Genomic DNA, 12,531 nt, shown 5'->3' on the forward strand with positions numbered 1-12,531 from the left:
AACAGGCCAGAAAGTAAGGCAGTGCCGGAGGGGAGGCGGGGTCAAAGGAAAGCGTTTGAAGGAGGGTGGTGCCGGTAGGCTGATGGAAATGAGCTAGAAGAGAGGGGAAGCCTGGTGAGGTAGGACAGAGGGGTGCCCCCAGCAAAACCCTTGAGCTCGCCCAAGGGGGGTGGGGCAGCGCCCAGGGGGTGGAGTGCTGGCCTAGAGAGCAGGGAAGGCGGAATTCAGGTGGCGGTTGAGCTGCGATGATGAGAGAAGGAATTCTCTGATTGCTTCTATTTCCCAGTGAGGAGGAGCTGGATCACCAGCTGAGAACACAAGTGGGGAGGTCTGTCAGAAGTTTGAGGCGAGAAGGAACACTGTCCATGTTGGAGCTAGGAAATAGCACCGACTGGGAGATGGAGCCAGTGGGGCCCTGGCTCCAGGAGGCCTGACAGGAGTGCGGCCGTGCCCCCGGGCCCTGAGGGCCTGGAGACGCAGAGGGCAGAGTCTGCCTGACCCAGCCTCCCATCCTGGAGGTCAGCAGGCCCATGCCCTGGCAACAGGGCTCCTGGGTCCTGGGAAAGGCGCGGCCTGTCTTCAGCCCACGACTCTGGGAGTTGCTCTGTGTGACCCCAGGCCCTCGGTGAGTCCTCCTGTCCAGTGGCACGTGAGCTCCTCCCCCTGCCCCATGGGATCCCATGGCAAGTGCGTCTGCCTCACCAAGGCCTGCCTGCTTCCCTCTGTCCCCAACCAATAGTGACAAAGCAAAACAGGCTCAGAGGCCAGACTGGTCCCCCACATCCGAGCACCACTCAGAGATGCCGCACTCAGCTGCATGAGCCCACTGGAATGTCAGGCTTATGCTCTGCCCGGAAGCCTGGTGGGACAGTGACTCTGCCTTGTAAAAATGAGTGACTGCCATGGTGATACAGTGGAGAACATTCTGGTGTAGCCAGCGGCGCTCCTAGGACTCTCAAAGGGGTCTTGAGCTGCAGAAAAGTTCTTTTCAGGGAAACTCCCTAGCACACCCTCCATTTTACCGATGGGAAAACTGAGGCCAAGAGAGCCTCCCACTTGTCTGAAAGCATGGAGTGAATCAGCACCAATGAATCAGATTAAGCCAAGTCTCCTTACTCATAACCAAGAGAGGCACCCCAAGTCTGATGTTCCTAGCTAGGTTTTGACCTGATCCCCCACCCCACCTGATCCTGAGGTTGTGGGCAGGGCAGAGGGAGGTGTGGAGAAGACAGCCAGAGCTCTTCCTCTGGCCCCCTCCCAGCTGGGCATTACCTGCTAGCTAGCACAGCCTCCCACCTTCTGGGGTTGTTATGGAAACCAAATCTGGAGGGGAAGGAAGGGAGGGCCGAGAGAAGAGGGTGGCAGGCACCACAGTAGCTAATGGCGCTGGCTGTCCCCTCTGCCTAGCAGCCCCGGGGGAGGGTTGCACAGCAAGATGGGGTGGAGCAGGAAGAAGGCAGAGCCCTGCCCTTCCTAATGGCCCCTCAGCCTCTAAAAGGCTTCCCACTACCCTGGGGCTGGCGTGACAGGGTGAACGCTTACCATCACCTCTGCTCTTCCTGTGTCAGGGCCCAGGAGCCCCCCATTTCCCCCTCCCTCCTCCACCCACAGTCCTCCCCCACCCACAGTCCTCCCCCACCCAGCAGCTTGCCCAGAGCAGCAAGAGTCAAATGGCTTGGAGGAGAGGTGTACCCGCCTGGCAGGGCAGAGATCTACCTCCAGCCCAGCCACTGCTGAGGCTGGCTCTTTGCCAGGGTCGCTTCTGCTATGCTGCCTTCAGGACCCCAGAGTCAGCCTGGTGTGGGCCTAATGCCCCAACCACGAAGCAGCCAGCTCTGGATTATACAAGGAGCAGCAGCGCTCTTGTCATCCAACTCTGCACCCACAATCAAGGCTCATAAACTCGAGACCACCAGCCCCACTCTTGTTGTTAATCATTCAGCCGCTGGGCAGACCTGTGGAATCACACACCTTGGCATCTTGGCTTCTCTGTGCTCAGTACCAGCTGCCAAGGAGGCAGCTGATGAGTGCAGGGCCAGCACTGTTAGAGTTGGGTCTGGGACAGGCAGAATCCAAGCTGGAGACAGGCAGGTCTTCTTCCTGGAGACACCAGGAACACACAGGATCTAGACAGAAGAGGAGGAGAAAGGCAAGGACTGTTGTTTCTCCTTCAGATTTGCTCTGCTCACTCCCTGGAACCCGAGGCAGCTTTGAAACCAGTGTGCTGAGCAAGGAAAGCTGTTGCCTTGAGCCACATCTGTTAGACCAGCCACAGGAAAGTGGACTCAGAACCACCAGCAGACTAGACTGATGGCCTCCAGGTGATGGCAACATTGGCAGCATTCTGTGCTGCACATGACAGTCCCATGTGGACCATGTCAGGACACTGAGTCCAAGCCTCAGAGAAGATTGTGAGACAGAAGCCTGAGGTCTGAGCCTTCACAGAGAACAGAATAGCCATCAAAAGTGAAAGGAAACTTAGATCATATTAATAAGTGCATTAGTGCCAGAACAAGGGAGGTGACTTCTCCCCACTGCAAGATGAGACTGCCTCTTTCCCTGAGAATGATTTACTAACTGAAGTGAATACAGAGGTGGATTTGAAAACAGCACAGAAAGGATCTGGTGGGGCCAGAAGGAAATCTCTGAGAATGTGACATTGACTTCACATCTCTGAAGGGATGTGGTAAGGAGGGAGAAGACATGCTCCACAGGGCCCAAAGAAATTGGAAGGGCCCCCTGAATGGACAGAGAAAGCTGGTGTCCACCCAGTGACAGATGATGACTCCAGAGCACCCAGATGACTCCAGAACACCAAGTCCTTGGCCACAGCCTGCTGAGTCCTTCCCTGTAGGCACCCCAACTTAAAGGCAGATTCAGACTCTTGTGCGCAATGGAGGGGCCAGACTGACCTGTCAACTCATCTTTAGCACTCACCCAGTGTCGCTGGACTGATGTCCTAGGTCTGACGTCACTCAGACACCAGGACAGACACACTTGGTTAAACATCAGACATCCTGAGGCCGCTGTCCTTTGTTTAACATCAGACACCTTCGGTTAAATGTCAGACACCCTGGATGCAAAGCCTTTGGTTAAATATCACGAGTCACTCGCCACTGTCCCAATGGTCCTGGTCACACACTGTCCATCTACACCTTGGTCATGTGGCTCATCCATGCATGTCCTCACACTCTGCTTGGACAGGTCCGTGCCCCTCAGAGAGTGACCTCTTCTGATTGCGCTCTGGAGGCCGCCAGTTGCAAGTTTCCAAGTTCTGGGGTCATTCAGCCTGCTGAGCCCCATTCAGGCCCAGACGGGACACCCACTTTCCATGGAGACCCACAGCCAGCCTTGGACGCTGAGGGTCCCGGAGTGAGATTGGAGTGGAGCCATGGAACCGAGGTCAGCTTCTCCCTAGAACCTCACACTCTGTTCTGTTCTCCTCTTCTGTGGCCATTGCTCGTGAGTAGCAAAGAGCTGAATATTCTGACACCTTCTCTTCCCATCTTCCAAAGCACTGTCTAGGGAGCACAGTCTGCTTCTCCCGTTGAGTGTCTTCACCTCAGGGTCCCCTGAGCCACTCCTGGCAGTCGGAAAGAGCAAGTGGGTCACCTTGGGAGGTCCAGCCACACCTCCGAGGTGGCCTCAGCCAGGGCTTAGGGCCGGAGAGGCCGACGCCAGCTGATCCCAGATAGCAGAAGACAGCAGAACTAGGGCCAGAACGCCACATGCTTCCTGTTATCACCTGGCCCACGCCTCCTGGAAAAGCTTCCCCACCTCAGACCCTGCCACGAAGTTTCATGACACAGCCCCTGCGGCATGGAGAAGGCGGCAGAGTATTGGCCTCCCAGCAGCGGTCACTCAACAGTACGGTCCCTCGGAGAGCCGCGTGGGGGCTTGCTGTGTGGACATCTGTTGCTCAGGCCCTGTGCTGGGCAGGTTAGGATCAGGAAGAAGGCCTGGGAAAGACCCCAGGCCACACACAGCCCTCCCCGCTGCGGGTGGAGGGAGTGGACTGGTCGGGAGGGCAGGCTGAGGTGCTGCTTTGTAATCCCCAATAACTGTGGTTTGATTCTGCAGGTATGTATCAGAAAATATAAAAGTAGGCAATTTGTCGGCTCTTCGAACTTTCAGAGTCCTGAGAGCTCTAAAAACTATTTCAGTTATCCCAGGTAAGATACCCAGATTTGCCTCTCAGATCTCTGCTACAAGTGACTCTCTCTCTGTCTCCCCTTCTCCCCTCCTCTGACCGTGTGTCTCCTACCGGCGTGTCGTCACTGTCTCGTGTGTGAATTTCCCTTGTTACAGATACACAACTGAATTTGTGGACCTGGGCAATGTCTCAGCTTTACGCACCTTCCGAGTCCTCCGGGCCCTGAAAACTATATCAGTCATTTCAGGTGAAAATCAGGTTAAACGCCAAGGCTGGAGGGACACGTTCTGGCCTCTCTGGTCACCTGGGAGCCAAAGCGCGCTCAGGAAGGCCCCTGTGAATGTGCCTGTCACCAGAATACCTTTCCCCGAGCTCAGGTGTGGGGCGGCGGGCTGTGCTGGCAGACACAGCTGTCCCCTCAAAGCCTCAGAATGGGTTTGGGTCACCCCGCCACCCTAGGAGAGGCCATTCTCCCAGACACCAGGGTGGCACAGAGCACCTCATGGCAGGCCCTGGGTGGAAGCCCAGTTCTTCCTCAGAGAGCGATTTCTTTGCCTAACTGAACTCAACTATTTGAATTAGTAAAGGCTTGTGTGAAAGTTGCTTCAGGCTGAAGCAACATCCTCTGAAAAGAAAAATCTAAAGGACCATTTTGAGGGAAACCACTTCCGTACTAGAACCAAAAAGGAACTCCTCAGGGAAGCCTTCCACGGCTGAGTGCCAGCCCCTGCCCTGCGCCCCCTCCCTGGAAGCTGCACAGCCAGCGCCCCAGCCCCGCCTTGTGAAACGGCGCGTACTCTGTGGACAGGCGTCCTCAAGCCTTGGTGTCTAACGGCCCTCGCTGCATGGTGCGGTAGAGGTTTAGCAAACCGTGCATGGTAGCCTCAGGACGAAATTCTCCTTGACAGATGTTGGCAATTGTACCCGGGAAATCTTCTAAGCGCAGACAGCCTCTCTAGAAAGCCATTCTACCCTCTCCATCCGGGAAAGCGCTCCGAAGACTTCTAATGATTTCAGACCCAGAGAGCAGAGCCCAGAGACACCTTCCAGAGCCTGTTCTGAAGCAGCCACACTCAGAACTGGAGTAGGCACTTCCTGTGCAAGGGCGGCTGGGATCGGGTTGCAGGCCAGCAAGTAGGGCAGTGTCAGAGCTGAGGGGAGAATTAGGTCAACCAGGGGATTGCATCCACTGCCGGAAAACTGGGGTCCCTGGCCCTTGTCTGCATTTGGTGGTTGCTATCCCCATAAAACAGGGGCCTTGCTCTGAGTTCCCAGGAGTTGAGACTCTACCTGGTGAGGTGAATTATCGTACAAAAGGAGCCCCCACTGATGCTGTAAGCCGGCAGTTCCTTCTGGAATCCGAACCCACCACGGGAAGCCCACAGGGACCACCCTATCCACACCTGAGTAGCCCCAACCCCTGCAAGAAGCAAGTGAGCACTCTGCTCCCAGCCACTGCCCTGGCACACCCCATTGAGACAGGTGCCCTTGGCGTTGGCACAAACATACATGCTCGGATACCTCTGGATCTGTCCTCTAGGGTGCCGGGACAACCTCATAGCACACACCACAAGAATAGATAAGTACACTGACAACAGCAGTGCAGAAAAGCCATGTTTCCGTCTGTTATATAAGGGAGGCTGGCAAGGGAACACATCTCTCAGTTCTGGAGAAAAGAAGGAAGATCACCAATCGCTGGATCCAGCTGCTCTAGACCTCTTCAAGCTGCCAGCAACCCAGTGAGGCAACAGGCACCAGGCCCCGGAGGTGGCCATTAGGAAAATGCCATGGTCAGCATATAGAAAGCTTCCCAGAAGAGGTGTCCCCTGAGCTGGGTCTTAAATAGCCTTGGCACTCTGCAGACCTGATCTCCCTGGGAGTGAGATAAAAATGACTGGTTGCAAGAGCTCTTTGTCCAGCCTCTTAGAACTTCAGTGGCAAAATTTCCCAGCTGACCTCCCCTCCCTCATCCTTTCCTGGGTCTTTTTAGAAAGAATCCCATTATTTCCTGGGAACCATCCCTGCCCTAAGTGGGCTCTCTCATCAGTACGTGAAACTTTAAAAGGCTAAATCTGTGCTCACTAGCTGATACTTGCCCCACAGACACTGTGGTCACAGACTAGGAAATGCCTGGCTCGGCTGTAAGCCCAATGCTTTAGGTTAAGACAGTGCAGAGTGACAATGAAAGCAGAGTCCAATTTGGGTATCTGGGGTGCTGCCCCGTGGCCTCACTTTGTATCCTGTGGTAGGCAGGGGCTCTGGGCCCCAGTGAGCAGAACTAAAGTGTGCCTACCGAGGTAGCATGGAACTCACTAGAGAGGACGCTTTCTGGACAGTAAAGGATCTGCAAATCCCACCACCAGCACGGCTCTGGGTACAGACCCCTGCAAGTTCCGCCCACAGCCCAGGCAGTTGCCAACATCTGCCAGGACCATTTCCAGACAAGCTGACTGCCCCTGAACCCTGGGCAGGCGGAAGCATTAGTGGCACTGTGGGGACCACTTCCCCACAGGTTTGCCCCTTGCTGCCTCCTTGTCTCTGGGTCAGGGGCACAGCAGCCTCGGGCACAGTAGCCACGGGTGCTCCTAACACATTAACCGGCTGGACGATGAATGGATGGAGCTTAATCTGAGATCTGGCCGCTTCGGTGGGGGCGTGGCGAGGGTGGGGGGTGGGCGCAGGGCCCACCGCTGGGGGAGAGGCCCACTTGCTCCCCGTGCTCTGCTCACACTTGTCCTCGGACAGTGGCTAAATGTCAGACCAAATATGTCTACACGTGCTTTTCTGTCACTCGCTGTGTGGTGCTGGCTTCTGCAGGGAGCTAGGTCGTGCAACTAACAGATCATGGCCTCAGCTTTGGGGAAGGGGATGGATGGGAATGAGCCCCAGGAGGATAAAGCAAAGGCGAAAACTGACCTGAACTGACCCCTCCTGACCTGAACTTTTCCAAAAGGTGGGAGCTTAGGCTGTTACCCACCGATGGCTTTGCCACACACACCTTTCCCCTCAGCCCCAACCACATGCACGTGTCCCTCTACCGAGATCATCTTCCCATCTCTGGACTGCAACTGACCTTCCATGGGCTGCATTTAACTGGGCAGGCCTTGCATACCTGAGACCAGCCAGCAGGGGACAGACTTTGGTTGGCATTTTGCACACCCATTTCCTGTATTTAGCTACCGAAGAATAGAGAATTAAGCCCCTCTGAAAACACTCGGGCCACACTGGACTTCCGCCCCCCCCCCCCCCAGGCAGAATCTCATCAGAAAGGGGATTTGGGTCTAAAAGCCCAGGACAGGCCACCTTGTGGTTGCCCATGGGGCTTAGCACCCTTCAGGCCCAAACCCCTGCCCTGTAGAGCAGGGACCCCAGGATCTGTGGGTGACCTCCTCCTCCTCCTCGCCTCCCCCAGGCCTGAAGACCATCGTGGGGGCCCTGATTCAGTCTGTGAAGAAGCTGGCCGATGTGATGGTCCTCACGGTCTTCTGCCTCAGCGTCTTCGCCCTCATCGGCCTGCAGCTCTTCATGGGCAACCTCAGGCACAAGTGCGTGCGCAACTTCACGATGCTCAACGACACCAATGGCTCCGTGGAGGCCGACGGTGTGGTCTGGGAATCGCTAGACCGCTACCTCAGCAGCTCAGGTACTGGACGCACTCTGGCCCGAGCACATGGTTATGCGCCCTCCGCGGCCGAGGCTCCTCCCACACAGGCTTCGCCAGAAAGCAGGCTTCCCTCCACAGCATTCGAGCCCCCCCACCCCGGGCTCCTAGCTACCCAACCCTGTGCCCAGGGACCCCAAAGAGCGGGCTTCCCTCCACAGCATTCGAGCCCACGGGCTCCTAGCGACCCAGCCCTGTGCTCAGGGACCCCAAAGAGCGGGCTTCCCTCCACAGCATTTGAGCCCCCCTGGGCTCCTAGCGACCCAGCCCTGTGCTCAGGGACCCCAGAGAGCAGGCTTCCCTCCACAGCATTCGAGCTGTGCCCCTAGCGACCCAGCCCTGTGCTCAGGGACCCCAGCCCGCAGGCTTCCCTCCACAGCATTCGAGCTGTGCCCCTAGCGACCCAACCCTGTGCCCAGGGACCCCAGCCCGTGCCTTTCGGGCCTTCATGAGAGAGATCTGTTGATTAGCAGACTTAGGACCTGTCCTCATGTATTCTTTGAGCCTAAGGGAGATGACACTAGAAGAACAGGAAAGGTGGAGTTAGTTGGGAAGCCAGACGGGAACAGCACTGCGATGTTTGGAGCTGGGACTGACCCCAGAGTGTTGGTTGTGGTGAGGCGAATGACTGCATGCAGAGGGAGGTGTGTTAGCTGGGCACAGTGTACCCTGGAGCTGGGTAGTGTGAGGGTAGAGTGGAAGCTACACCTGCTTGGCATGGGATGCTTCAGTTGACATCGGTGCTCCTTGCCAGGAGAGGGTAAAAACAAACTTGTTGATTGTACAGAGTTAACACAAGTTAACTCTTATTTCACTGCTCTGTGGATAATGCTTCCATTCTCCAGGCTGATGACCGGAAGCTCTCTAACTAGTGCATTGACCTGGGCCAAAGATAGGCACTAACGCATGGCCAGATGCCAGACCACAAGACTCCTAAAGGCCAGTGTAAAGTTAGGGCCTGTGACACATACCAGCAATCCACTCTGGAAGAAGAAATCTAGAAATCTGAGGAAACTTGGAAATGAGGACACTTGCTTATGGTTCAACTGTGGCCAATAGTGGTTATAAACCGTCAGTGTGCAACAGAGTCCCCCAGAAGGCTCTGGACAGCGCAGACTGATGGGCCCACCTCAGGAGTTTCTGAGTCAGTAGCTCTGGGGTGACACATGAGAAGTTTCTCACCAGTTCCCAGTTGATACTTGATGCGACTGGTCTGCCTTTGAGAAGTGCGACTTCTGATCAAGGCGGGTGGTGGTAAGTGACAGGGACTGGCAGAAGGCCACAGAAAGGAAGGGACAAGGCTGGGTATCTCATCGGGTCCAGCCCCAGCCCTATCTAACAGACCAAAGTATGGCCACGGTGAGTGTGCCAGGCATCCATCCTACCACCTTACCCCCAGGAAGTGGGTCACAGCTGGGTAGTCACCTGGCAAGGCCACATGATGACTCAGCGCCAAGCTGGAATTCTTCCCAGACCCTTGCTTCCTAGTCCGGGGCCTCTCTTCACCCCGGTTGCCCTCCTGAGTGGTAGGGGCAGGATGCAGAAGTTCATTATGGGGACAGCTAAGGTTTCCTGTGTCTTCCAAGAGTGTCAGGGACACTGGCAGTTGAAGGTCTGCGGAGGAATAGGAAGAAGGCAAAAGAAGCAACCAGAGTGGCTTCAGGCTGTGTGGGCAGAGGGTGGGAGCCAGGGCAGGACAAAGAAAGGGAGGGAACACCACGAGTGGATCTCCCAAAGGCCTGTGTATAAAGTGGGACCACCCCACAGCCCACAGGCCACACTTGCCTTTCATCATGCAACGTTTCTCCTCCAGAAAATTACCTGATCAAGAATGGCACCACAGACGTCTTACTGTGTGGGAACAGCTCTGATGCCGGGTATGTGGTGCCCACTCCCTTGGCCACCTCACCCCACCAGGGACTCTCCTGAACTTTCATTTATACCCTTTACCCCGGGGACCATGAGATCTCCCCCCACTTCCTTTCCCTCCCATCCTGGCAGCTTTCCTGCCCCACCCCCACCACAGAGAGCCTCTGCCAAAGATTAAAGAACGGATTGAATTCAGGTCCACAGGTGGTGTGAGGCTGGGAATAAGCCCAGGAAGCCCTACAGGGATCCCGAACAGTACAACTGAGGGTGCATCCCCTTCCAGAAGCCCCCCAGAGCTGCTCTTCCACTCCAGTCTTCATCCCTCCCAGTTGACCTAGGCACAGTGAACACGGTCTCCCCAGCCACCTAGAGTTTCCTCCAGAGCCCCCCACTTTCCTCTCTCCTTCTGATCCCTCTCTGTCCCCCTCTGTGTTGTATTGTGTTTCGTATTGTAATAACAATACAATTTTCCCCCCATCTTATTTGGTTCTCTTAAATTTCTCCTATAAGTGAAACCATGTGATATTTTTCTTTTTCCTGCTGATTTATTTCACTAAGCATGATCCCTTGCAGCTCCATCCATGTTGCTGCAAATGGCATGAGTTTATCTTTTTTGATTGCTGAGTAGTATTCCATTGTATATATATACCACATCTTCATGATCCAGTCATCTAGTTTTGGGCATTTGGGTTGTTTCCAGGATTTACCTATTTAAGTAGTACTGCAGTGAACATAGGGGTGCAGGTATCCTTTTGAATTAATGTTTTTGTGTCCTTTGGGTAGACCCTAAATTGGAATTGCTGGGCCTTATGGTAGCTCCATTTTTAGTAGTCTGAGAAATCTTCATACAGCTTTCCATAGTGGTTGCACCAGTTTGCATTCCCACCAGCAATGTAGGAGAGTTCCCTTTTCACCACATCCTCACCAACATTTATTGTTGTTAGTTTTTTGATATATACCATTCTCACTGGTGTGAGGTGGTATCTCACTGTAACTATGTACAGCTTCTGTACCCCAGATCTAGATCAGTGACTGCCAGGGGTTCTTAGTGGTTGTTGGGTGGGGGGGCACATAATCACACCTTCGTGCTCTGTGGGGTTATAGTCCCAAATCTCTGAGCACCTGTGTCACTAAAGAGATTGTCTGGAAAGTCTTATTATTAGCAAGGCACAAAGGTCTCTCACTTTCACTCTCCTCTTGCTCTCTCAATATTTTGTGAACACCATGAGTCTAGCCAAGCACTTGCTCTTTGGAAGGGAGGCTATCCCCTCCTGCTCAGGAAATGGGCAAAGGGGTATGTTCTACAGACACACTAGCCCCCACACAACCACCCCAGAAGCAGTCTTCAGCCCCTGGCGCAGCCTTCATCCCGAGTGCCATCTTCTTCAGCTCAACCAAGCCTCACTGCTCCTGCCTGCGTCCCTGTACTCCACCCCTCTTGGGGTAGGGAGGCAGAGGAAGAAAAGTGAGCCAGGCCCTTCCTCTGTGAAGGGAGATGCCACTCAGACAGCAGCTGGGATGGTGTGTCACGTGGCACAGGGAGCTGAATTTGGACCTTCAGGGTGGAAAGAGGGGCGGAGGGTGTCCCAGGTGGAAGCCGTGGAGGCGGGAGCCAGCAGCGTGGCACTCAGGGTGTGAAGTTCAACATCAGGAAGTCACAGGGCATGCACTGGGCTGCCCAGGCTGCAAGTCAAGCCCAGCGAGGGCCTCAGGGGCAAAGGACCCCATAAAGGACAGCATTTTCATGTCTGGCCACAGGACATGTCCTGAGGGCTACCGGTGCCTAAAGGCAGGCAAGAACCCTGACCACGGCTATACCAGCTTCGACTCCTTCGCCTGGGCATTCCTCGCCCTCTTCCGCCTGATGACGCAGGACTGCTGGGAGCGCCTCTACCAGCAGGTGCGTGGAAGCTCCGCCTGCAGTGGAATACTGGGAAGGGGCTCAGGACGCCCAGCCAGGGCCCAGGCTGCACAAATGACTAGCCAGAAATGGCCAACGCGGCTTCTCCAATGGCAAAAGCTGAGGAGGAGCAGGGAACTGGGGATAGACACTGTAGTGTCTGACAGATGGGGGGCTAGAGCAAAGAAACTTTCTTTTTGCTGGTAGCCAAGTACTCACCCCTTTATATAAGCAGTGCACTCTGTGAACTGGACACTCCTTGTCCCCCACGCTACAGAATAGTCCCCTCTGTGGCTATAAAACCCCTGTGGATGGGGACACATTCTGAGTCCCTCTCTCAGGACTGGTGGGCCAGTTCTCTGTAACGGGATATATTCTACCCTCTAGGCTGAGGCTGTTTGAATCCCTGGCACAGCCAGATGGGGCAACTGAAAATCCATGACCATGACTCAGAAGGGACCACAGTGAGAATAACCTCTTCCCTCTTACTCCCCCAGACTCTGAGGTCTGCGGGAAAGATCTACATGATTTTCTTCATGCTTGTCATCTTCCTGGGCTCCTTCTACCTGGTGAACTTGATCCTGGCTGTGGTTGCCATGGCCTATGAGGAGCAAAACCAAGCCACCATTGCAGAGACCGAGGAGAAGGAAAAGCGCTTCCAAGAAGCCATGGAGATGCTCAAGAAAGAACATGAGGTGGGTGAGCAGTGCAGCGCCAAGCAGACTCACCTGACTGCGCATGTCTATAAATATGATGCCTGCTAGGTAAAGCTGTGCCTGAAAGCATGGTGCAGTCTGGGAAAAATTGGTTGCCTGTATGAATGGTGCATGCTGGGTAAAGCTGGTGCCTGTAAGTGCAATGCATGCTGGGGAAAGCTGCTGCCTGTAAGCGCGGTGCATGCTGGGGAACGCTGGTGCCTATAAGCGCGGTGCATGCTGGGGAAAGCTG

The 12,531-nt window shown here is 55.0% G+C and overlaps 1 protein-coding gene across 3 annotated transcripts in view; it reads left to right on the plus strand.

Annotated features, from left to right (window-relative positions):
• The window catches only part of SCN5A (sodium channel, voltage gated, type V alpha subunit), an 80,547-nt gene that overhangs the window by 12,839 nt on the left and 55,177 nt on the right, over positions 1-12,531 (plus strand). For 2 of the 3 annotated variants that reach the window (XM_004676304.2, XM_004676305.2), the window contains exons 5-9: positions 4,081-4,172; positions 7,566-7,796; positions 9,628-9,691; positions 11,442-11,583; positions 12,081-12,278. In XM_004676304.2, the coding sequence (XP_004676361.1) occupies positions 4,081-4,172; positions 7,566-7,796; positions 9,628-9,691; positions 11,442-11,583; positions 12,081-12,278 (727 nt within the window). Of the gene's footprint in view, positions 1-4,080; positions 4,173-4,308; positions 4,401-7,565; positions 7,797-9,627; positions 9,692-11,441; positions 11,584-12,080; positions 12,279-12,531 lie in introns of all 3 variants that reach the window. The other variant, XM_004676302.2, reaches the window with a different exon arrangement.

This window comes from Condylura cristata, unplaced genomic scaffold (assembly GCF_000260355.1).
Source record: "Condylura cristata isolate star-nosed mole 26May11 unplaced genomic scaffold, ConCri1.0 scaffold00004, whole genome shotgun sequence".
NCBI classification, from domain to species: domain Eukaryota; kingdom Metazoa; phylum Chordata; class Mammalia; order Eulipotyphla; family Talpidae; genus Condylura; species Condylura cristata.